The sequence below is a fragment of the Trichomycterus rosablanca genome, chromosome 18 (assembly GCF_030014385.1).
Source record: "Trichomycterus rosablanca isolate fTriRos1 chromosome 18, fTriRos1.hap1, whole genome shotgun sequence".
Lineage (NCBI taxonomy): Eukaryota > Metazoa > Chordata > Actinopteri > Siluriformes > Trichomycteridae > Trichomycterus > Trichomycterus rosablanca.
In genome coordinates this window covers 26,496,694-26,521,995 of record NC_086005.1, presented here as the reverse complement: position 1 = coordinate 26,521,995, position 25,302 = coordinate 26,496,694, and the positions used below count along the sequence as shown (strand labels likewise).

Below are 25,302 nucleotides of genomic sequence, written 5' to 3'. Positions count from 1 at the left end.
CTCTGTTTTAAGATGATATTTCAGGTACATTTCTTTAAAAAGGCTAAATCAGCTAGAAAAAAAGTATTTCTCGCTCCTTTGCTAGATAAATAATAACTGATTTTAATTACATTGAATTAATTAGCAATTTTAAACCCTAATGGAAGTCTGTTCTGATGTGGTTTCAGGTGGAATTGGAATAGACAGGGACCACCTGATCCTGAACGAGTTCTGTCCTGATAGCCCCACTCAGTTCTGGGACGTAGAGGTGCTGCTGTAATGCTGAGGTAAAGGAACTGATGGATAGTTTCAGGATAAACAGCACTGCCTTCGACCACCACAAGAGGAACCGACTTTAAAAAAAACCCTGTTTCTTAAAACGGAGCTCAGAAGAGAACTGAACTTGTAATCAGGAGTTTTGGGTTTTTGTGTCTGGAACCAAGATGTCTAAAGCCGCAGTCACACCACGCCTCAGTAAAGTTCGTTCATTTCAGTGAAATGTTTTACAGTTGGTGTGAGGTTCTAATTGAATGAACTTTAAGCCACCAGTTTGCATCGTCAACTAATAGCACAGCAGCTTGTGTTAGCATTTGTTTGGCGCAACAAATCGAGCAGTACGTCAGCTTATGCCAAGTTCACACTACACGACTTTCAAGGTGTTCAGATCGCTGTACAGTTCACACTACACAACTGGATCTAATGCAATCGGGAGTCTTTTGAGTCGTGGATCACACAGTACACCATCTACCATCAGATGAGTCTGGCTGGTCTCCCAAACTACGATTTGTCATGAAAACACACATGAGAAGTGACGAGGGGTTTAATGATACCACGTCCAAAAAATGCACGTCAACAAGAAGCGAGTGAATAAAGTTGTTTGTGCGCTGATGTGCAGCGTAAAAGCAAGTAGGAAAAATAAATGAATCCGAGGGGATTGGGATGCGCAGCCAGCAGGGATTGTTGCAATGCTACGTTGGTATTATGGTTTGGCGTAGACGATAAGGTCACAAATACTGTAAAGCTTGTGTGTGCCGATGTATCCTGATAGAAACTATATTACGCCCCTGTCCCCCTGTCACCCCGTGTCCTGCGTTCTCATCGGCTGTAGGTCGACATAGCACTCGCTGCCACTCGCAACCTGCTTGCAATGCCTTTTATACTACAGGATTTTGAGTCACAGACAGGTCCAGATATTGAAGCGTTCGGCGAGTCGCTCAGATTGAGTTGTTGAACAGTTCACACATAGCGATCAAGAGCCGAGTTTCGATCCCCGAGTGAACGCCATCGGCAAGCGAAAATCAGGGCAAAAATCATGTAGTGTGAACTAGGCATAAGAGCTTCACTCTCAAACTCGCTCTGTAGTGCTGTCAGTTCATATCATTCAATAATGATAATCCATATTTTAATGCTGACAAGCCTCCTATAAGTCTCCTATACACACAGATGACTGAACATTAACAGTTTAACCTTACTGAGTGTAAAAAATAGATTCAGCTAACTTTAGTAAATAAAAAATATACCCACATTCAGACCAAACACTAGTTTAGTCAACGTTCGCTTGCTGAACTTCATTCAGTGTCACATTCTCCCTGTTCTCCCTATGCTGGCTGTCAGAGTTTGTAGTAAAATGTTCCTAATAGGGATGTAACGATACACTCTACCCACGATGCAATACGATTCATGATACTGGGTTCACGATATGATTTGTTCCCGATTTTTTTAAACAAAATGGAATTAAAGACAAATTATGACAGTTTCCTTTTATTACTGTATTTGTGCTTATCTTTTATTTATCTAAGTAGTGAATGTCCTTTTATTTCTGAGGTAGGTACAAACTATGCCAAATAATGCTTATTGTGTATGTAAAAATCTAAATCAATTTAAAACAAATCCAACATTATATAAATAAATGAATAATACAAATAAAGAGTAGAGAAGTATCCTCACATAATTAAATTTGGCTGGAAAATTCCGAACCTGGCAACCCTGTAGTGACGTCAACCAGGCGAGGTTAATAGCGCCAGCGCCCTCTGCTGTTTAAAGTGAATAACCGATTCGAATCGTGGCACATGTGCACCGATTTTTAACTGTCTTGTGGTGCATCGTTACATCCCTAGTTCCTAATGTGTTGCTAAATATCGTTTCTGATAATTGATGCTATTTCTGTCACCATGACGGCCCTCGGCACAGCTAAAGCTAATTCATGACTAAACTTCTCACTGCACAAAATAAAGAACTGGGTCTGTCCACAATTCTCCACCACACATTCCTGGTGTGACTGCGGCTTTTCTCAGATTTCGACTGTCCAGACGGCCCATTATGCTAATTATCAACTCATTTATCGCTGGATTAGTTGTGTTACAAGCAGAGAAAACAAAGCCAGTGGGCCTCCGGAACTGACCACGGTGCAGTTCACACTGTAGACCGAGGTTTGGTTCCCTTTATTAAAGAGGACACGGATTAGGAGGTTGAACACACACAAGCTCGATCTGAGGATAAACCGGCTGTACGAGGCAATACAAAGAGCATGAATTCAATGCTTGCTTTTTTTTCCATGTACTCTCCGAAGCACATTTGCACTACCAAGCTCCGCTCCTCACTTGAACGGCAACGGCTCTCTCGCAGGGCCAGAGCTCGCCCCCACGCACTGATACCAGAAATAGCCGCGGCCCTCTTCCTGCCTCCAGTGATGTCACGTTTTTTTTATGTTGAAAACTCCCTTTACTCAGACGAACGCAGGCCAAATACAGAAACACAGAAACCTGCTGTCAATCAGGTCGTGTCGAGGATTTTTATAAGCTCGTCGGAACACTGGATTTACCACAGAACACTGTATGATATTCAGGAAAAGATGTATCTATGTATTAAAAGCTCTGCAGGTGACGTATTGTGTACAGTTCAATCATGTTTTAAATTCTGTTATATATAATAAAGATGTAATACATGATTTGATGCTATAGTTTTCTGTTCTGTCCATCTCTGTGAATAACAAATGCTTTGTACCACCAGTGAAACAGATGAGGATTCATCTCACTGATGTTCATTATGCAGTCGCTGTTTGCACGCTGGTACTGACAGGATCCTCAATCAACGTCCCGTCATTACACAATAGCACAATGTCCATGCAAGGAGAAAGCATCCACTGTGACGCTGTATTCATTATAGATACTCTCCTGTGCTTTATCAAACCAAAATAAATGTCAGAAAGCCAGGAGCTTTCTTTACATTTTAAGTACTGGTATGAGGTTCTTAGCCCTTCATCAAACAAATGGGTGGGTGCTTAGTAATTATACAGAATAAAAGCACATTATTTGTGAGACATTCTGACTAGTTCATGTATTGGGTAATTAAGGGTTTACATTAGGATGCTTAATATGAATCTCTGGGGAATACAAGTGGTCCAGCAGACTAATGGAGCACTGCTGAGACTGGTAAGGAGCTAAACCATCTAAATAAGTCAAGTCAAATTTATTTATATAGAACTTTTTACAATGAACATTGTCTCAAAGCAACTTTACAGAATCCAGGACCAACAGACCAAAAACCCCTGTTGAGCAAGCCGAGGGCGACAGTGGCAAGGAAAAACTCCCTTAAAATTACAGGAAGAAACCCTGAGAGGAACCAGACTCAGCAGGGACCCCCATCATTCTTGGGTGATAAAGGCAGCACTAAATGGAGAAGCACCTCCTGCCCGTGGTGGAGGAGTATAAGGGCATAGTGTGATAGTCATAGTGGGCAAAACTTGCTGAAAAGAACCCATGGTAGCCTCCAGCCCTTCTCAGCCAGTGTGATTGTTGGACATTTAGCTGGAAATGACTAAACCGGGTTCAAAAACTGCAAGAAAACACCACACAAAACTTCAAAAGATGTATTTTAATAAGGTTGTCTGTATTTTAAGTCCACATAATACACAGAAGGCTATTCATGTTCGAGTCTGTATTAAGTTGAATGAGAAAGCAGACTGTTAGCAGGCTTGCAGCAGTCCTTGTGTCCAGAGCCCCAGCACCAGGCCCAGTTTATCAGCGTCCTCTTGCATTGGCAGATCAGCCACATGGAGGCGCTCTCCACTCAGGAGCTGCTGCAGAGCAGGAAGGTACGATAGAGGAAACTCCAGACCCTAAACAAGAAAATGTGGGAATATATCCATTTAGAACTGGTATGTATGTGTTACAGCAGGGTTTTTCAAACAACAATAATAATAAAATAAACTTGTACGTTAACGCCCCCTTGTGGAGGCTTCATGTTACATCTTGTAAACCACAGTGGGACCAGATTGTACAGAGCAGAGAAAGTGAAATGCATTTTTGTGTTCCCTGGGTCATGTAAAAACATTATATAGAATAGCAGTATAGAATTGCCTACACTCACGTGTGACACCTAGTCAGGACTGTATGCTGCATCCACACTAATTATAACCGCAGCAACGCTTATTCATTGTAAAAGAACAAAAACACCCCTATTTCAATTGCACAAAAATAATTATTTGTACTAGTATAAATTATGAAGAAACTTAATTATCTCTATAAGGCAAAGAATGATCTATTTATAGCAAGTCACCCTAAATTTAGCACTTAATTATTTGAGGTTTTTAACAGAGAGAGCCTGGCATGATCATTTATGTTAGAGCACTGTGAAGGAGTCTGGACTGTCTAATACTTAAAATATGCACTGATTTTACTTTTTAAAAGTCTGGGACACTACCTTTCTGACTGCTATTATTACACTAAACTGCAGCACTGACACAAAGCTTAAATTTAAATGACACTGTTGGTAAAACACAGCAAGCAAGTTCATGAAGGCGCACGCATGTTCACCTGTGCTGTCGGTTCCTCTTCTGATTCACATTCTTCATCGTCACAACCACTACAGTCATCGTGTTCATCTCGAGCCCCCATCATGTGAGTTTCCCTCTTGTTCCTTAAAGAGTGTAAGACGAACACGGCTAACTTGGTGGCTTCATCCTGAAAAAGAACAATCACACAATCACACCTGGAACCTGTTTCTATAGAAATAAATTAGAAAGATATCGGCAATGTGCCTAAAGCATCAAAATACAATTCAGTTCAGGCTTTTATGAATTGTAAATTCTAATATTCAGACCAAAATGTACAAAATATTGCTGCCACTGTTGGACCCCTGAGCAAATCCTTTAATCCTAAATTGCTTGGACTGAAAATGGTCACAATATTAAGGTGCTTTGAATAAAAATGTTTGCATTTTATTCACATTTAAGGTATTCAGCAGTCATTTTGGAGGTGGTTATTAAATTAATTAAATTATTGCCTTAATTTAGAAAACGTATTTCAAAACATGTACCAGTTAACATCTATATGACTAAAAATATGCGGACACCCCACTATGAGCTTGTTAGACATTGCCCATTGCCTATCAAAATTACGGGCATTAATATAAAGTTTACCCCTTTTTGCAGCTATAACAGAGGCCACTTCTCTGGAAAGATGTTCTATATTGCGCCATATCCCATTGCCCATTGCCCATTGCCTATCAAAATTACGGGCATTAATATAAAGTTTACCCCTTTTTACAGCTATAACATTGCCCATTGCCTATCAAAACCACGGGCATTAATATAAAGTTTACCCCTTTTTGCAGCTATAACAGAGGCCACTTCTCTGGAAAGATGTTCTATATTGCGCCATATCCCGCCACGTCATTTTATGTGGCCCGAGAGAGCTTAAAAGACGTATGATTGTTATAAAACACTGTGAAATCGTACATAAACTACATCTGCCACAATGCATGCCGATTTTGTGACCCGCAAAGTGTCCCAATTTGACATTTTGAGACCAAACAGAATTTAGCCTCCAAAAAAAACAACAAATTGTCCAAGACTTTAAAGGCAGACTGCAATCACAGCAGGATACGATACAATCGGCCCTTTGAGGGCCACCATGATGCAGATGTGGCACTAGCTGAAAATGAGTTTGACATCAACAGTGTGAATGTGTTTCTTTTTTTTTTTTTTTTCTAGTATTTTTTTTCTACTTATTTATACATCACTAAAACACCCGAACTGACTCATTAGGAGGGGTGTCCAAATACTTTTAAACGCTTAGTCAATGCGCCATTACCATACACCCACCCATCACTTTTCTATATTGGAAAACTCACCATGTTTTCTGAACTGGGCTCCTGTATGAGAACAATGTGCTCTCTGAACCGGACACACACCGAGTCCTCCAGCCCCGGCAACTTCCCAACTTCAAGAAATAAAAGCAGCACTTCAGTTCAAGCTATTCACCAAATGTGTAGGCTTTTCACTTTCTGGTTACTCGTGGCTTCAGAAATTAGATATATAAAAGACGTTCATTATTTGGGTTCGGCATCGTAGCGGCTGGATGTGTGTTGCAGTTAGGGATGTATTAAATGTTGAGTTACTTGTGATACACATGTATGAGAACAATGTGCAGCAGATGCAGAAGATCTAAGCAACATGAATGACTTCGACGAGGACAATTTTGTGGTGGCCAGACGACTGGGTGAAGGTATTTCTAAAACATCAAAGTGCTCACAAGCAGCCATGGTGAGATCCCACTGACACTGGTCCAAGGTACGGAGATAATCAGAGCCCACAAATACACGTGTGCACCCACCATTTATTACAACAGTGTGTCCCAGTACTGTCTATATAGTGTTAAATGGACACCAGCTGTAGTCGATTATCAGCTATCAATGTGGTTTATAATACAGATCACACACACACTGGCTGACCTGGAGAAAGATCCTCCTCCTGTAGCCGGTACGGAGGGAGTCTGTTGGTGATAAAATCTCTCTTCATTTCACAGGAACGAAGATCCTGACCGTCCTGCTCCAAGCGCTCGGCTTGTGCCCTCAGAAACGCACAAACCTGCTTCCTTACGTCTGAACTCGTGCTTACAGACTAACAAACACACACACACAAACAAATTGATTCCTATTTCTTTGGAAAATTCCCTTTCCTGTTCCAGCATGACTGGTTTAATGATTGTTGAGTGTAATAAGAGACAAATTTGCGACCCAAAGTACATAGAAATGCTATATTTCTTAAGGAACTGCTAGACTAGCTGTTATTGTTAAGAATAGAACTACAATTACTACTACTCTACTCACCACTGCAATATTTCAACACCTGATTAAGTGGATAAATATTAAGATCCGTGTAGATATTTAAATTACCGTGGCTGTTTCAACCATAAAGGAGATGAAATGAAGAAAACTGTGACTGTGCTTACAGTGAGAAGGTTTCTGGGTAAACCACGACGCAGACTGACATCACTGTTCATCGAGTCCATCATCAAACCGGGAAACACGTCTAACACAAAGTCTCCCAACGACCTGAACACCAAATACAGACAATTTTAAGACTGGCAGTACACTTTCACACCACGTATTGTATGTACGTGTGTACGTACATGTGCTGGTAGGTGCTGAGAGTCAGGTGTGTGGAGTGTGTTACTCCTGCAGGGGTGTCGGCTTGGTGGATAGTTCCTCTGGGAAAGTACAGCAGATCACCGGCCTGCACACACGTACAAGTAAGAGACAAAAAAACAATCAAACTCGAGTTCAAATTTAACACAGACATCATTAAAAATCTATTAACTATTAACATCTTTAAATAAGAGAAAAGGCTGATATTAATCCATTAAAAATCCAAATATAAAATCTCTTTTACATTTATTATTCTTGAGATTATCTAGAACTCAACTGGAGTCCAACAGTTTTGCAATTTGAATGGACAGAACTGGATAGGTCTGGAAAGCCAAAACTTTCAACAGAACAACGACCCAAAGCATACAGCTAAAACAACACAGCACATTATCAGGCTACAAGTAGCCTTTATAACATGGATCACAAAGGGATGGTTAGTTGTCCACATACTTTTGGTCACATAGTGTAGTATTATAGGAAGAGTGACTCATTTTGGACAACTTATAATAAACAAATAGTACTGAATAAGACCACAGTATATATCTGTTTAATTTTCACCGTGCTGTCGGGGTTGGCTGGTTGGCATTTGCCCTTGTAGAGGTTACCTTAAGTAAGATGTCATGAGTGGGCTTTCCAATGCGCTCCTCAGGCTCCACGCTGTATTCTCGTGCCAATGGGACAGTGGGCTCATAAAGTCTCCAGTGCTTCTGACCCTCGAGCTGCAGGATAAACACCTACACCAGCAAACACATACACGCCGACTGACAGGATTTCCACAAAATGCAGCAAAAAATAATTAATAATTTATCTGTACTTAAAAAATGCTAAAACCCCGGGTGCTTATGGTTACCTCCACGTCGTCATAGTGGGGAGGCAGACCCTGAGATTTTTCAGGTGTGATGTAGACGTTGGAGCCTACCAGCGCCCCGAAGAAAGACTCCAAACGCTCCTGTATACGCCACAGCTCATCCTAAACACACACACACATCACAAGATGTCTTTACATTTAATGCACATGCACTTTCACTTCTACTTAACTTACATCAGCCAAACCCCGGCTTACCTTAAATCTCTGCGGCTGGTGAAACTGTATGGTGGCCTTCTTTTGATCAAACTGCTTTTTCAGCTGAGTGTATTTAACCTTTCCTTCATTGTTCATGACCGACTTGGCGCCGTCTTTACAGCAGACCGCGTTCAGGTCTCGGGTGTACTCCAGGCCCTGAGCGCACAGCTGTTTAAGATCAGACAGCTGAAAAAGTGACTGATAGTATGAAGCGATATCTGGATCTGATCTCTGCAGGTGTAGTGGCTTCTTCTCCCAGTAATCACGGAAGAACTCGTCCGCCTGCACGGGAGAGATCAGACTCTGGAACAGACTGGCTGGAGAGTCGAAGCACAGCGGAGAACGTGGGCTGATATCATCCTTCTTTCTCTGCTTAGCTGGTACCGCCGTGTCCTTCTGCTTCTCATGATCGTTCACTGCGGTTCTGCCTTTTTTTGGCATGGCTGTGTGAGACACAATAACACTGCGTTTAGCCAAAATGTTATACTTCAGTCCCTCCAGGGAGTACCAAAGAATCAACCAGCCACAACAGTATTTACATTTTTGTCAATATTTACATTTTTACATTTCTGTGTAGCTATAACACAAAGAAAAGATCAATCGATGCAAGACAATCCATTAACATTTTACTTGAAGGCAGGGGAAAGTGTTTCAAATCAAAAATTAAATTCAGCTATGCCTATTTTACCAGGAATGTCTAGAATATCTCACTTCATTTTAAGTTCCAGTGCATTCATGTTCCGTGCCATAAGGCAAATCAATTACATTTCACATTTTCAGCATTTCGCAGCTGCTTTCATCCAAAGCGACTTACAGTACTGTGACAGTATACAGTCTAAGCAATTGAGAGTTAAGGGCCTTGTTCAAGGGCCCAACAGTGGCAACCTGGTAGTGGTAAGGCTTGAACCAGCGACCTTTCGAGTACTAGTCCAGTACCTTAACCATTAGGCTACAACTGTCCTAAATCAACAAGCTTCCAATAATATGGGATCACAAATGATGAAGATTGACCAAAGTCAAGACTGTCATACCTTTCAGGACACAAGCAACCAGCTTATGGCCACATATAGCTTATGGTACTACTATCAGCACTCAAGAACAGGGTCTGGGCACCAGGGTTAATATTTTTCTCTGCTCCACTCCGGAGTCGAATCCTTATTTCTATTGCAATGCTCCATTTAAACATAAACAAGCAGGGGTGTAAGACTTAAGACAGGCTGCTGCTAAATCAAGCATGTTTGTAGATCCTTTATTCACACACTTTTGAAATTATTCCTTATTAAAACCCATTAAAATACTAATAAACTGTTTGTGCTTGTAGCAGCGACAAACCTGTCAAAAGACCAGCAGCGCAATAAAATACTAACCTTTACATCTACAAGAGAAAGGTAAGTTCCAAGGGTTTTATCCAAAGTGACTTACAGTACTGTGACAGTATATTGTCTAAGCAATTGAGGGTTAAGGACCTTGCTCAAAGGCCCAACAGTTTGCAACCAGGCAGTGGTGTGGCTTGAACCAGCGACCGTTTGATTACTAGTCCAGCACCTTAACCACTAGGCTACAACTGCCCAAAAACATTAGTTAATTATTGTAGTCAGGTTGGCTGGGATGACATTTTATTTACACTGTAACTCACATTTGATGTGTTCTTTTATGGCACTCAAGAGTCCTACAGGATTGTGCTTTAAAATGCTCAAACTGATCACTGACATTGCGCATGGTCATCTGTGGCTTGTGTGTATCTGTTGATCATGGAAACCCAGTTCAAAAAGCTCACACAGACAGTTTCTTCTACTGGTGCTGCTTCCAGAGACTGTGGCTGAGCTGAGCTGAGCTGAGCTGTTGCTGCTGCTAGATGTTTCCACCTCACAGAACAGTCGCCAAGATCTGGGGTACAACCTATGGTCAGTTACGGTCAGTGTTTGTCTTAGTCTGTGGAGAGCTACATACCTAAACCCACTAATCAAAGGGGTGTTTACGTGATTTTGGCCATGTGGTGTGGCACAATTCTTTCTGATGATCTTCAAGATCACAAGATCAGTTTCACTGATGTGTTCACTGCTGCTAGATACAGACTAACTTACTAAAACGCAAAGCAAACTGTCACTAATCACAGTAATACATCAACATGTGATAATAACATGTTATACTTACTGTACTGAGGACGATCCCACGTGGAAACCCTGTAATATCACCGCTGCAAGTCCGACTTTAAACACGTGTCTCTGTACTGAGGTTCCACACTGTAGTGGCTATTAGGTGTAATAAAAATCACAGGACGCTAGGTGGCGCTGTTTCGCAAAGTTAGTCAAATGTATTCCCACACACTAACGATATTTATCCCACAGTTTGTTTGTTTGTTTATTAGGATTTTAACGTCATGTTTTACACTTTTGGTTACATTAATGACAGAAACAGTAGTTACTCATTACACAAGATTCATCAGTTCACAAGTTTATATCGAACACAGTCATGGACAATTTTGTATCTCCAATTTACCTCACTTGCACGTCTTTGGACTGTAGGAGGAAACCGGAGCACCAGCAGTAAACCCACACAGACACGGGGAGGACATGCACATAGAAAGGACCCAGACCGCCCCACCTGGGGATCGAACCCAGGACCTTCACGCTGTGAGGCGACAGTGCTACCCACTTAGCCACCGTGCCGCCCCTTTTTGTCCCACAGAAATAAATATAAAAAATGACTAACACTCGTATTAAATATGTTCAAGTGACCTTAACAAAAGAACAATGAAGATTTAAGTACTAGAATGCTCTTGTTAGACTTGGCACAAGTTAGTTTACCCTGTTAACCATCACTAAGTGATGTGACCCTCAGAAAAATACTGTAACATAATATTAAAGTAGTTGAAAGGTTCATTTGGTAGTATTTTGGCTCTGGTGGTTCATAACTGAACTACAGCAGCAGGTTGTTATTTTTTATACCTTCACAATTTAGCAAAGCAGTAAATATAATGTATTTATTTTGCATTTTCCTCATTTATCTCATAGATTAGTTGATTTTCGTTTCCGGGTGGCTCGTTGGGTAGCAGTCGCCTCACAGCAAGAAGGTCCTGGTTTCAATTTTCAGGTGGGGTGGACTGGGTCCTTTCTGTGTGGAGTTTGCATGTTCTCTCCCTGTCTGTGTGGGTTTCCTCCGGGAGCTCCAGTTTCCTCCCACAGTCCAAAGACGTGCAAGTGAGGTGGTTAATTTGTTTTATATTAAACCTGAACTGATGAATCTTGTGTAACCAGTAATCCTCTGTCCTGTCATGAGTGTAACCAAAGTGTGTAAAACAGGACGTCAAAATCCTAATAAATGAAATAAATATTTCAGTTTCCCACTACAATTTGTCTGCTGCTTGCACCACCCACATGCTGGCCATGGAGGGCCCCAGACTAGCACCCACTCCCCCAAACAAGCATAAAGTTACCGTTTGTTTGTTTCCACTAAGAAGAGGTGGATTCTGATGACTCAAAACTCAGAAGCTTGAACTCTTTTTCATAGTGGTGAACTTATTAGTGTTAGACTGCTTTTTACCCAGTTTAAAAAAAATCCCTTTGTGCTTTCTGTAGATTTTGCAACTTACAGGTGAAAAATAACACATTTTAAACCATTCTTACAATAAACTCAACACATTTTCACCAGTAGAGAACCCTCCAGTGTTACTGAACCAGTTCAAAAAACACTGATCGATATTAAAAAAAACAGAGCCAGTTTACAAACACATACTTTTAATAACTCATCAATTATTTCATCTAATTTTCCATTACGCTCTATACCTGTTATTCCATTTATACAACAAAACTCATCCTCTAGTTTATTAAAAAAATGCAGAATCACCATCAATTACTAACATTTCAGTTACATTACGAACTGTGTCGCATACAGACTCGGACCGTAAGTCTTTAAAGTCGGCTTATAGCAAGATGCTGCCGTATAGCTCATCAGTGCACAGTTCGGGGTTCACAGGCATCAAACGTCTCCAATCCCGATCCCGATGGGTTCAACCGTCACCGTTCATACAGCTGAATCTGCCTTTCTGATAAAACGACTGATCCGAGACCAACGCTGCAGTTTTATTGTGTAATGTGTGTGTGTGTGTGTGTTTGTGTCACTTTGAAGAGTCTGTTGATGGTGGTGGTTCTGGAAATCCAAGCTTCTCACACTCTGTGATCGTGAGCGGTAAGTACTGGGCGATCTCATTAGGGTCTGTGTACAAGGGAGGAGGAACATGCTGCAAAGAGACGAGAAGTAAAAGTGATTTTAATCAGAATAAAACCTCAATAGAGGCTTCAGGAAGCAACGCTGATCCTTAAAAATTAAGTAACTTCTGCTATGTTTAGTTAATACCAAAAGAAAGAAAATGAATCACCTGTAGAGCTGATACTTTGCTTTCTCTGGAGCTGAACTCTCTCAGCATGTAGTTTTTTTTAGCCTGCAGACGAGTCATTAACATTTCACATTAAACCGTATCAGTTCAATGCTTTTCAATTTCTGTTACTATCTTTATTCTGCTATGTTAAAAGCACAGATTTTTAAAGTTGATGCCAAATAAAAACCAATATTTTGTAGATGTATTCAGAGATTCTGTGGGTTGAAGAGCTTCACTTGCCTCGTGGTAGAGCCGTGTGTCGTTAATCCGGATCAGCACTCCGTCTACCCTCAGGAAGAAGCGCAGCAGCACGAAGAAGCTGGTGGGCATCACTCTCTGTAACAACACGGACAGCGTGTTATGCCAAGTTCACACTACACGACTTTCCAAGTCGTCGGGCCGCTGTACAGTTCACACTACACGACTGGATCTCTTGTAATCGGGAGTCTTTCAAGTCGGTGTGTATTTCACACTACACGGCTGATCAACGACTGGGGGTTTCACACTACACCATCTATCACCAACTGGAATCGCAGGCGAGCTTCTCTGGTCTCCCAAACTACAGGGGTTGGACAAAATAACTGAAACACCTGTCATTTTAGTGTGGGAGGTTTCATGGCTAAATTGGACCAGTCTGGTGGCCAATCTTCATTAATTGCACATTGCACCAGTAAGAGCAGAGTGTGAAGGTTCAATTAGCAGGGTAAGAGCACAGTTTTGCTCAAAATATTGCAATGCACACAACATTATGGGTGACATACCAGAGTTCAAAAGAGGACAAATTGTTGGTGCACGTCTTGCTGGCGCATCTGTGACCAAGACAGCAAGTCTTTGTGATGTATCAAGAGCCACGGTATCCAGGGTAATGTCAGCATACCACCAAGAAGGACAAACCACATCCGACAGGATTAACTGTGGACGCAAGAGGAAGCTGTCTGAAAGGGATGTTCGGGTGCTAACCCGGATTGTATCCAAAAAACATAAAACCACGGCTGCCCAAATCACGGCAGAATTAAATGTGCACCTCAACTCTCCTGTTTCCACCAGAACTGTCCGTCGGGAGCTCCACAGGGTCGATATACACGGCCGGGCTGCTATAGCCAAACCTTTGGTCACTCGTGCCGATGCCAAACGTCGGTTTCAATGGTGCAAGGAGCGCAAATCTTGGGCTGTGGACAATGTGAAACATGTATTGTTCTCTGATGAGTCCACCTTTACTGTTTTCCCCACATCCAGGAGAGTTACGGTGTGGAGAAGCCCCAAAGAAGCGTACCACCCAGACTGTTGCATGCCCAGAGTGAAGCATGGGGGTGAATCAGTGATGGTTTGGGCTGCCATATCATGGCATTCCCTTGGCCCAATACTTGTGCTAGATGGGCGCGTCACTGCCAAGGACTACCGAACCATTCTGGAGGACTATGTGCATCCAATGGCGGTGCCGTGTATCAGGATGACAATGCACCAATACACACAGCAAGACTGGTGAAAGATTGGTTTGATGAACATGAAAGTGAAGTTGAACATCTCCCATGGCCTGCACAGTCACCAGATCTAAATATTATTGAGCCACTTTGGGGTGTTTTGGAGAAGCGAGTCAGGAAACGTTTTCCTCCACCAGCATCACGTAGTGACCTAGCCACTATCCTGCAAGAAGAATGGCTTAAAATCCCTCTGACCACTGTGCAGGACTTGTATATGTCATTTCCAAGACGAATTGACGCTGTATTGGCCGCAAAAGGAGGCCCTACACCATACTAATAAATTATTGTGGTCTAAAACCAGGTGTTTCAGTTATTTTGTCCAACCCCTGTACGTTTTGTCATGAAAACAAACGCGAGAAGTGACGAGGGGTTTAATGATATCACGTCCAAAAATGCACGTCAACAAGTAGCGAGCGTTTGTGCGCTGATGTGCAGCGTAAAATCAAGTAGAAAAAATAGGAACAGCATGGATTGTTCTATAGTGAGTTGGAGGTTAATAAACATTTTTTGTAATGCAACGTTGGTGTTTTGTGGAGAACGATCAGGTCAGAAATACTGTAAAACTTGTGTGTGTGCTGATGTATTCTGATATAAACTATATTACGCCCCTGTCCCACCTTTTTACATCTCCTCCCCTGTGTTTCCCCTCACACCGTATCTTGCGTTCTCATTGGCTGTTCGACATAGCACTCATTGCCAGTCGGGCAACTCAGATCCAGATATTTGACATGCTCTTCGAGCCGCTGGGATCGAGTTGTTGAGTAGTTCACACATAGCGATTGAGGGCCGAGTTTCGATCGCCGAGTAAACGCCGAGTTGCTCCCGAGCCGGCAAATCGAGTACTGACCAGTCAGCGAGGGAAAATCAGGGCAAAAATCATGTAGTGTGAACTAGGCAATACCTCATCTTTAGCCTGAAATGTCCAGACCTGAAGGTAAGCCTCGTACGCCCTATGCAGCACCGTGTTTATAGCAAATTTCTGGTGTGGCTGCAGGTTAATTCTGACATCACTTACAATTTTCACACTGATCATGGATACACCGTGATCGTGGAGCTCGTCCTCAAACAGCAAGACGTCCTCGAAGAACATGATCTGCTCTCGAGCTTTCAGTTTCTCCAGGTCTATTCGCTCTGTGGTGGGAGACACCTGAGTAACGGAGCACAGATTAAGTACGCAGGTAAATGACTTATCAAGACAAAACAACAAGTTTTACACCACTGTGCTGAATTACATTTATCTGAAGGTCCTCGCCGAGTAACGTCCCTCTGTAATCTGTAGTGTAAGTCCAGTCATAGCGCTTGACCACCTCCTTGTGCTCAGAATCAGCTCTACACGAAAAGAAACAGCGTGCCACCAAAAACATACGAAATCACAGCATATTTCACTCCTCATTATCACATGCGACACTGACCTGCTCTCCTGCCACTCCTGGGCGCAGGCCACTTTCACAGAGTCCTGTATGTTGTTCACACGCCTGAGAGCATCGATGGCGTTGAACTCGATGCCGAACCCATCGGTGTGCTGAATGCGAAGAACGTTGTCCCCGAAAAGCATCTCCGGGAGACTGGGCATGTGCATCTCCTCTGCTAACCTTCACAATAAATAATAGTAATAAAAAATGCTTATGAAAAATTTATTTATTATAATCCTTCCAGATTCAGTGGATGATTTGAGCATTTATAAACTATTTAAATGTCTTTTTTTAGAACAACACACTGCAAAAATTATTATCACTAATAACTGCCCCAAAACTCTAACAACACAAATTCTAATTTATTTTAAGCTCTTTTTATTAAGTACACAAAGTTTTAAAGTGCTTTCTATATAGCCAGGCTACAGTAATTAGCATTCTTCAGCTCTGTGCTGCTATATGTGACTTCTTTCTACAATAAAACATATTTTACAATTATTATTCCATTGTAATTCTCTTTATATAAAAGGTAAAAAAAATAGGACATGAAGAGGACTTATTGTAAATTCTCAAGCGTGATAAAAATAGATTTCATAGGGTGTTTACGTTCATACATTTAAATCAGGTTTAAATTACTCACCGCTCGATATCTTTCGATTTCATTATATGGGTTCTTGCCGTGGTGACTTTCCATGGTCCAAACGTGAAGTCTTGCTTGCTGCTTTTAAAACCGTGAGATATGGTGGACATTGCTGCAGATGTTCTATTGCAGCCGCTCTGTTAAAGACAACATGATTACGATTACTGCATGCACTGTCATCCTTACACAAAAATATATAAAAATCTGCTATATCAGAGCAACACGTCACCTAACATACAGCTACCAGGAATAAACACAAATTGAGGCCCCTTTGCTCTGTGCCAAATATTGCTATGTGACAAAATACTAAAGGTACATTTTTAGGCTTTTACAGTGATAGGAAGAATTAAAGCATTTAACCTGTCATAATAAACGAACAAACATAACATGAGAGGTTCCAGTATTTACCTTTGAGTCTACATAAAACAGAAATAATTGGAAATGCAAAAGCATGTATTTGATGTCATAAGTATTTATTTTTCTTCACAGCAAGTCAGTCAGTGCATGCTGGCTTTTGTAGTGAGTATTACTGGTCAAATTTGACCAAACAGGGGAATAAAGAGCACTTAAGACCCGTCCTAATCTCTATATCTGAAGCGTCACACTAATCATAATCATTTTTGAATGTTTTTGGACTGTGGGAGGAAACCGAAGCTCCTGGAGGAAACCCATGCAGACCTTCTTGCTGTGAGGCAACAGTGCTACCCACCAAGCCACCCCACCCTGCAGATGAAAGCTTTTATTTAAAATAAATCTAATTAAGGTCTATGCCACCTTCAAGTGCTTAAAGAAATGACATTTATTTTATTACTTTACATTATTACATTAATTTACAGAAATGACCAGCCTTTAGTTCATATGCTGATGCTGATTTACAGAAATACATTATAACTAATTTACAAAACGATCTGTCTGTATTTGTATTTGATTTCTGTATATTTAAACGCCCCCCAAATCGTAAACTTTAAGCTCTTGGACAAAAGAGCTAAATATAAAATATTAATAATAAATCAAACTGTACGTAACACTGTGCCCTTTCTATACCATCATGTACTGACAGTTTTATGTTTACAAAATACATCTAACTAGTTCGCACTTTATTTCACATTTACAAATAACATTATACAATCTATTAGTATGTATTTAGTACTATTCACTGTTATAGTTTATAATATAAAACATAAATGAAACTGTGAGGCGTTTGACAGGCTGCTGGACATAAGTGAATAACACATAGCCTGGATGCTAAGTGCAGCGCTAAAACCTGCAGTGCTACCGACAGTTTTTAAATTTATAGATTATTTAGCTAGTTCATAAAGACATAATTATAATAAGGCAAAAACATACCATATGAACCAATTAATTAATTCGCTAAATATTATATTTAATAGTACAAACTCTACCTGCCGTCCGTAAACATGAGTGCCACAGCAAAATGTTTCCCACAAGAAACCTGAACCGCAGTTAAGAGTTTAACGGTTCCACCAAAAGCAAAACGATAATATCTGTGACAATAATCACGATTTTTAAGCGCAATATTGTAATATAAGTCGATTAAGGAGATTTATCACAACTACTTATCCAAGTATTTAGCATGATGTTTTGTCGTGACATATTTGTACTTACATATTTTGTAAAATTTGGGCACGACAGCGGCAAAGAGTATTTACTTTTATATAGTGGATTTATCTGATCTGTATTCATTTACATTATCAGCATTTAACAGACACTTTTATCCAAAGTGACTTACTGTACCGTGACAATATATTGTCTAAGCAATTGAGGGTTAAGGGCCTTGCTCATGGACCCATCAGTGGCAATCTGGCAGTGGTGGGGCTTGAACCAGCGACCTTTTGGTTACTAGTTCAGTACCTTAACCACTAGGCTACAACTGCACTGTTTTTATTGCTTTGAAATTGCTTTTGAAATCTAATCTTGAATCTTCCTGTAACTCATCTAGCATCTACCTTTCAAGCACCATCACATTTGATGGCAAGCATCTATCTGTGAGCTGCCATCTTCAGGTCCCTCCAAAGATGTTCGATGGGGTTTAAGTCTGTTTTCGCTCATGAAAGATGATCTGTTGCCTCAGTTTAAGTTTGTGTGTGCACAAGAAGAGGTTTTCTTTAAGAATGTTTCATTATTTGGCTGAATTTACCCATCTCCTAGTTTTTACCAGTCTCCATGTCTATGCCACTGAGAAGCACCTTAATAGCATGGTGCTGCAACCACCATGTTTGTCACCTGACAGTGCTTGATGTTCTGCTCAAAGAGTTTGATTTTCATGCCATCAGACAAGATCATTTTGCCAGAGTCCTTTCTATGCCATTTAGAAAACTTTAAGCGGGTTGTCTTATGCAGTTTACGTAGCAGCTGCCACTTTGCATTAAAAGACAAATGTATAAAGCGCTGAAGAGATTGGTGTCCACCTAACAGTTTCTCCATTTTATTCAGAAAACATTTGCATCTTGGACATTTGGAGTGTGTTGGGTTTTTTCTTACCTTCCTGACCTTGTTTGGATGCAAAACTTTTTTTTTTACTACAATCATTCAAAATAATTTTTTTTACTACAATCATTCAGATATGTGACTAAAGTTCTAGACACATCTTAAGAATTATTAAAGTAAACAGGATGCGTCAGACCACAATTTGAAGTACACTTACATTTTTGGCATTTAGCAGACACCTTTATCCAAAGCGACTTACATTACAGTTACAGTATACAGTCTGAGCAACTGAGAGTTAAGGGCCTTGCTCAAGGCCCAACAGCAGCAACCTGGCAGTGGTGGGGCTTAAACCAGCGACCACCACGTAACCACCACGTATAACTTTGACCTGTAAATTGTAAACTGTTAACAGTAGTTATAAAAATATTCTTTTTATTATTCAAATATATAAAATAACATGACTGAATATAACATTGTATTATATTAATAAAGACCAAAAGGTTATTGCTTGAAGTTTCTCCAAAATGGTTCCAATGATTGGCTCATCAGTGTATAATATGAAGCAGATTATCCAATGATACTATTCCAAAGCAGATCATATTTAAATAAACGTCACAGCTGTACATTACGAGATTGCACATATTCTGTACTTTCTGTTCACAGTTTGTGTTGGCGGCATGATAGAAAAGCTGGTAGTGCTGGCTCCAGAATTCACACGACTGAAAGTTAGATCCTTGGCGTGTTCTCAGAGAGGGTTAATTCAAGTACTTTAAGGATAAGTGCTCCTCAAGCTTTCCAAAAACACCAGAAATGAGTGGAATGCCACGGTGTAAGTGAATAGGTGAGCGTAAAGAGCACAGTCCGGACCCAGTGTGACCCTGATTAAGATGAAGCTTGTACTGAAGAATTACTGTTATCACACCATAGTCCTGTTTCTGTATTATAGGTGGAAATTAGTTCTTGTTAGTTCTCATAGATGCATTCTTCTGTCCGGTAATGGCCCTCTGGACTGGGTCTGGTACTCTGTCTGATGTTTGATCCAGTGGTAGATACAGGATGTGGCATGGGATTGGAGAAACTGAAGTTCTCATAGATTTTATTATTGAAGACTATAGCACCATTCTCAGTACATTTCTTCTTACCTGTGGACAACAAAGAAATAATGCATTTACATTATAGTGGACATTCAAGCATTTGCTTTGTAAACTTGGCGCCAGACAAGAAAGTGGAAAAAAGTGATCTGTGCTACCACCTAGTGGGAAAGCATTTATTTACTGTATTTTGGTTGTAACTTTATTCACTTTATTTTTAATCTGGTACTTTAGAGAGCTTGAGCTCTGTGTGGTGGTGAATTTAATAGACCGATACAATACATGAGCATGAGTCGACTTGTTTTGGAAATAATTCACCTCCCACAAGGTTTTTACATTTAAAGATATCTGGTCAGGGTTGCCATGGGTCAGACACCACCTTAAAACACTGCATAATACACCATGTGGGTAGAAACAGGAACATCCAGACAAAACCCATGCAGAAAGAGACAAGGACAATGTTGCTGTGCAGCACCCGTTGTACTAGCTGCACCTCTATACTCTATACCTCTATACCTCTAACTTCGGTGCTCTTTAATTTATAAATTTAACCATGCAAATTGTCATACATGCTTTCCATCTTTCAAAATAACTAGTAATTTGTCTAACAATATTAAAAAAAAAATGTGTGTGTGTGTGTGTGTGCAGGCACTGCAGCATATACAGAGCAGAACTACCACTATATAGGACTCACATTGATGTACATTTTTCAAAATAACATTTAGTTTTATGCTAAAGACAAAATAGATGCACAGCTAGGAAATACATGTACATGTACAACGATGTGAGACCGCTAAAGTGGTAGTTCTTAATGCAACAGGGCCTGCATGGAAATTAAGACTAATAAAACATGTCTAAAAGTGGAAAGTGGTTATCAGCACTGTTATCAGAAGGTGATAATAAAGTCACAGTTTCCATTTTGCAATGGAAGTTGCGTAAAATTGTCACGAAACAGAATTATTCATGCTCCGTACCTGCGAGGTTGAAAGAGAAAGAACTCAATTGCTAAAAATAACAAACAGCTAAAATAATAGAAAATGAAAGCCAAAAGAAAACCACATCCTAAAGCAGAGAGGTGAAAGAACAGATAGGTGAGTGCAGTAGTAGGTGAAGGGGATATCACACTACTCACTAAAGTACATTAAAGGAAAAGTATTAAAGCCGTATTGCCAGCAGTGCCAGCTACTCAATCCACCGGCAATTGCAACTCAGGCTTTTAAGAAAAAATACCAAATAAAGGGAAATACTAATACTCGCACTTATAGAAACTCATCCTTTTACGTTTATTTAACTATTACTCACAATTATATATATATATATATATCTCATACATTAACAGATCCACTCTCATTTATAATTTGCCAATACCTGCATTTATAAATTACTAATGTTCACATTGTAAATACTCATACTTACTTATACTTACGTTTATATATAAATACAATAAGGAAAATGATGAGCAGCAGTCCCACAGAGCTACAGACGGAGACTATAATCAACCAGTTTACCTCAATGCCCCCTGAAACTACACACACACACACACACAGTAAAATAGGCCACCAAATCACACATTTTCTCGGCCAATCACACGTCAATAGGCCAGTAACAAAGCTTCTAGCTGTATGTGGCTAGAGCAGAGTGAATATATATGTATTGTTTGTTTGTTTATTTGGATTTTAACGTCATGTTCTACACTTTGGTTACATTCATGACAGACACACGGTAGTTACTCGTTACACAAGGTTCATCACTTGTCAAGGTTATATCGAACACAGTCATGGACAATTTTGCATCTCCAATTCACCTCACTTGCATGTCTTTGGACTGTGGGAGGAAACCGGAGCACCCGGGGGAAACCCACGCAGACACGGGGAGAACATGCAAACTCCACACAGAAAGGACCCGGACCGCCCTACCTGGGGATCAAACCCAGGACCTTCTTGCTGTGAGGCGAGAATATATATATATATATATATACTGTATATACAGTATATATATATATATATATTCACAGAGAGAATAAAGATGGTTCACCTGAGTTAAAAGTTAGGGTGATGTTCTTGCTGTAGAGCTCGCTGGAGTTGCTAAATGAGATGCTGGCATGGCAAGTGATCGTGTCTCCATCTCGCCGGTCAGGTTGGCAGACTCTCAGTCTGCTGTTCAGTGTGCTGTTGGCCTCAGCAGCTGCTAAAGGACGCTGCTGACCTGCTGTGGTCCAGGTGAAGTTCACCTTGTGAGGAGTTAAATCATCCAGAAAGCAGAGCAGCTCCACACAGGACGGATCACCGCTGTTGATCTGCTGCAGGATTAGACCTGAATGAAATTACAGAGAAGAATTACCATTAAACTCAATATGCCATGTTGGAACAATGCACGGTGTATAAAAACTCCTGGACAGGTTTGTTGTTGTTGGTTATCATTGTATTAATAATATAAATCTACCCTCAAAAGTACAAACGTGGTCCTAAAAAGCTGGCTCAGTAATGTCTGAGAAACGACTAAAAATTCCATTGGAAAAAAAAACAATAAAAACAAAAGAATATATGCACGCCAATGTCCTTCTGCTACCCTGTAATAGTAGGCAGACTAAATACCTACTAATGAAGCACATTAACTAGCATAGTAGAAACCAAATAGTCAAACTGGTGCACTACTAGTGCTGTCATAAGTATTCTGACAAACTGTGTAACAGACAACTTGTGATGCAATTAAGCTAATAGATTATTTTACATTGGTTACTGCATCAAAATCTCTTTTTCTACATCATAAAAGTATTAGTGATTTATTTACTGTTACTTAAAGTCAAAATATTCCAGAATTACAGTGGTTTTATTATCCACACATATCTGCACATCTGACAGACCAACAGCAAGCAGGCAAGCTGAATAAATACAGCTCACAAATAGTGATTTCAAAAAGTATTCGGACCCCTTTCATTTTTGCACACTTCATTGTGGTGTGGATTTGATTTTGGATGGCTGTAATTGCTTTTCTTATCCATTAGTCTACATTTAATCACCCATAATTAAGATGAAATGTATTGAGATGTATCTAGAACTCGACTGGCGTCCACCTTTTGCAATTTGAATTAGTTTGTAAAGTGAAACACCTAGGGCTATGAAGCCACACGATTTAAATCATTTTCGGACAAAAAAAAAAAAACAAGCCAAGATGTCCAAGAAACTGTCTGTGGATCTCTTTACGATCCCATTGTGCCAAGGCATAAATCAGGGCAAAAATATAAAACAATATTTAGGGCTTTGAGTGTTTCCTGGATCACAGTGGCCTAAACAGTTTAAAATTGTAGAAGGTTGGCACAACCCTGAACCTTCCTGACTGTCAGACTGTCCGGCCAAATTGGGCATTTGGGGGCATCTTCACCACTGTGTTACTTCACCTTTTTTTTTAAACAATATTGTATTATATCTAAAATAGGAATGTGTATATATTTATGAGATAGTCAATGCTTTCTATTTTTATTTGCATTTACCTTGCATTCACAGCTTTTTTTGGAATTAGTTAGGTATCTTGTTAAAACCCATAAATTAGTTTCTACTATAAAGTGAACTAAGTGATTAAACATGTATTTACCTGTTACATGAAGCCTCAGGGCTGAATATCTCTCTATCGTTGGTGGGGGAATCACTCTTGTCATTGAGCAGTTATAAAGACCAGAGTCGAGCCTTGTTACATTAGTAATAAACAGTCCTGTAGGTTCTAGACCTACATTAAACCGAGGGCTGCATTTTAGGTTTGGGGTTGTATTGTTTTTAATTAAATAACTACATAACACTGACTTTCCATCCTTTACCCACTTGACTCTAATTAAAAGGTCATAACTGTAATTAAACGGTAAAGGACACGACAGGAACACTGTCTCTCCATTAGACGCTGCAATAACCTCGTCTGCACCTGTAAAAGAGAAAAATATAAAGCAAATAGAACAGAAATGTACAGTCTGTGTACCAATTCACAGGTCATCTGTAAATGTTTTCATATGTTTATAGACAGCAGTTATCCATTAAACATGTTTCTTAATTTAAAAACAATGTTTTAGTTTTAAGAGAATAATACACAGCCTAGTTTGCACCCAGTTAGAATGGCGAGCGGTGTAATCACACACGACTACTACTATTAATAATATTAGTATAATAATAAATATTGTAAATATATAATATTTAAAACTGTAGCACACCAGAGCACCAACACTAACATCTCATCATAACAACTGATGAGGTCGAATCTAACCTGATGCACTACCATACTATCACTGATGTTGGGTCAGTTTTAAAAACAAGTCAGATGGAGATCTGGCCCAGTGCATGTGGTGGTAATTCTGCATAGAATTGATGTATCACCTACTCTTTGCATAATATAATTTCGGGTAGCATTTCATGATGCAACGGTGAACTGTGTTAGGTAACAACGGGCGACGAAGAACTACTGCGCTCATGTGACTGTATAGTTATAGTTGACTGGTGAAAACATTTACTTCATTTATCAAGTTATGATGTCATTTATTGTACTTTGTCAGTTTTATAAATGTTTATAAATGAACAAATCACATATGTTTGTTTTTACTGCATTTTTCAAAGTGTTCCAACTTTTCCAGAAAAGAAGTTTGTATTTGTTTAATTTGTTGTGTGTCATTTTCAACATGTTTGTTTGATTAGGATTTTAACATCATGTTTTACACTTTGGTTACATTCATGACAGGAAACGGTAGTTACTCATCAGTTCTCAAGGTTATATCAAACACAGTCATTGACAATTTTGTATCTCCAGTTTACCTCACTTGCATGTCTTTGGACTGTGGGAGAAAACCGGAGCACCCAGGGTAAACCCACACAGACACGGGGAGAACATGCAAACTCCACACAGAAAGGACCCGGACCGCCCCACCTGGGGATCGAACCCTTGCTGTGAGGTGCCAGTGTTACCCACTTAGCCACCGTGCCGGTGTATAAATGACCTTTATACAAAACTGAGGATTATTAATACATAGAAATACATAAATATGTACATTTATATTTTTATTTCAGCAGCTATATAAAGATATGAGAATGTGTGAGTCACAGTTTTTCATTTCGGTTTAATGACTTACTAAAAGTTCTGCAAATCTGTACCATACCAAAATGTTTTTAAATATTTGTAATATTTGTAAGCTTTAATGGTTGATTTACTTTAAAGGTAAAGAATCTTAGTGCTAAACTAATAACCTGGCTGTAAATGTGCTCTCTATTATCTCTGAGATATATTAGTTAATAGTTAATATATTTATAATGACTATTAAAGATAATTAGGATGAAACTTCAGTGTTAACCTTTATAATAATAGTTCATACGTTAATCTCAGTGGGAAATGAAGTGTTCTTACCTCGGC

General features: G+C 39.9%; 3 protein-coding genes across 3 annotated transcripts in view; 1 reads left to right on the top strand and 2 right to left on the bottom strand.

Annotated features, from left to right (window-relative positions):
- Positions 1 to 2,926, top strand: part of LOC134332262 (uncharacterized) — a 38,220-nt gene extending 35,294 nt beyond the window's left edge. The window contains exon 22 of the mRNA XM_063013822.1: positions 168 to 2,926. Within this exon, the coding sequence (XP_062869892.1) occupies positions 168 to 259 (92 nt within the window). The 3' untranslated portion in view covers positions 260 to 2,926. The remainder of the gene's footprint in view (positions 1 to 167) is intronic.
- Positions 2,927 to 3,837: 911 nt separating this feature from the next.
- On the bottom strand, positions 3,838 to 10,669 carry riox2 (ribosomal oxygenase 2). The gene is made up of 10 exons (XM_063014003.1): positions 10,625 to 10,669; positions 8,471 to 8,913; positions 8,258 to 8,377; positions 8,013 to 8,141; positions 7,392 to 7,495; positions 7,212 to 7,314; positions 6,712 to 6,880; positions 6,112 to 6,200; positions 4,794 to 4,940; positions 3,838 to 4,096 (listed from the first exon to the last, which is right to left on the bottom strand). The coding sequence occupies exons 2-10, from the start codon at positions 8,909 to 8,911 to the stop codon at positions 3,944 to 3,946; spliced, it is 1,455 nt and encodes a 484-aa protein (XP_062870073.1). The 5' UTR covers positions 8,912 to 8,913; positions 10,625 to 10,669; the 3' UTR covers positions 3,838 to 3,943.
- Positions 10,670 to 12,190: 1,521 nt separating this feature from the next.
- Positions 12,191 to 17,864, bottom strand: tiprl (TIP41, TOR signaling pathway regulator-like (S. cerevisiae)). Its single transcript, XM_063014174.1, has 8 exons — positions 17,785 to 17,864; positions 16,382 to 16,518; positions 15,742 to 15,921; positions 15,562 to 15,658; positions 15,345 to 15,476; positions 13,089 to 13,184; positions 12,849 to 12,911; positions 12,191 to 12,710 (listed from the first exon to the last, which is right to left on the bottom strand). The coding sequence occupies exons 2-8, from the start codon at positions 16,489 to 16,491 to the stop codon at positions 12,588 to 12,590; spliced, it is 801 nt and encodes a 266-aa protein (XP_062870244.1). The 5' UTR covers positions 16,492 to 16,518; positions 17,785 to 17,864; the 3' UTR covers positions 12,191 to 12,587.
- Positions 17,865 to 25,302: the final 7,438 nt, after the last annotated feature.

What these genes read in the sequence shown, in the direction of transcription:
- riox2 (XM_063014003.1), bottom strand. Translation starts at nt 8,911, where the DNA reads ATGCCAAAAAAAGGCAGAACCGCAGTGAACGATCATGAGAAGCAGAAG. An exon ending in AGCCCAGTTCAGAAAACATG is followed by an intron (nt 4,941 to 6,111) that starts GTGAGTTTTCCA and finishes GTTCTTTTTCAG; the next exon opens with GATGAAGCCACCAAGTTAGC. An exon ending in AAGAGGAACCGACAGCACAG is followed by an intron (nt 4,097 to 4,793) that starts GTGAACATGCGT and finishes TTTCTTGTTTAG; the next exon opens with GGTCTGGAGTTTCCTCTATC.
- tiprl (XM_063014174.1), bottom strand. Translation starts at nt 16,491, where the DNA reads ATGTCCACCATATCTCACGGTTTTAAAAGCAGCAAGCAAGACTTCACG. An exon ending in CAGGAGTGGCAGGAGAGCAG is followed by an intron (nt 15,659 to 15,741) that starts GTCAGTGTCGCA and finishes CTTTTCGTGTAG; the next exon opens with AGCTGATTCTGAGCACAAGG. An exon ending in GCAAAGTATCAGCTCTACAG is followed by an intron (nt 12,711 to 12,848) that starts GTGATTCATTTT and finishes GTCTCTTTGCAG; the next exon opens with CATGTTCCTCCTCCCTTGTA.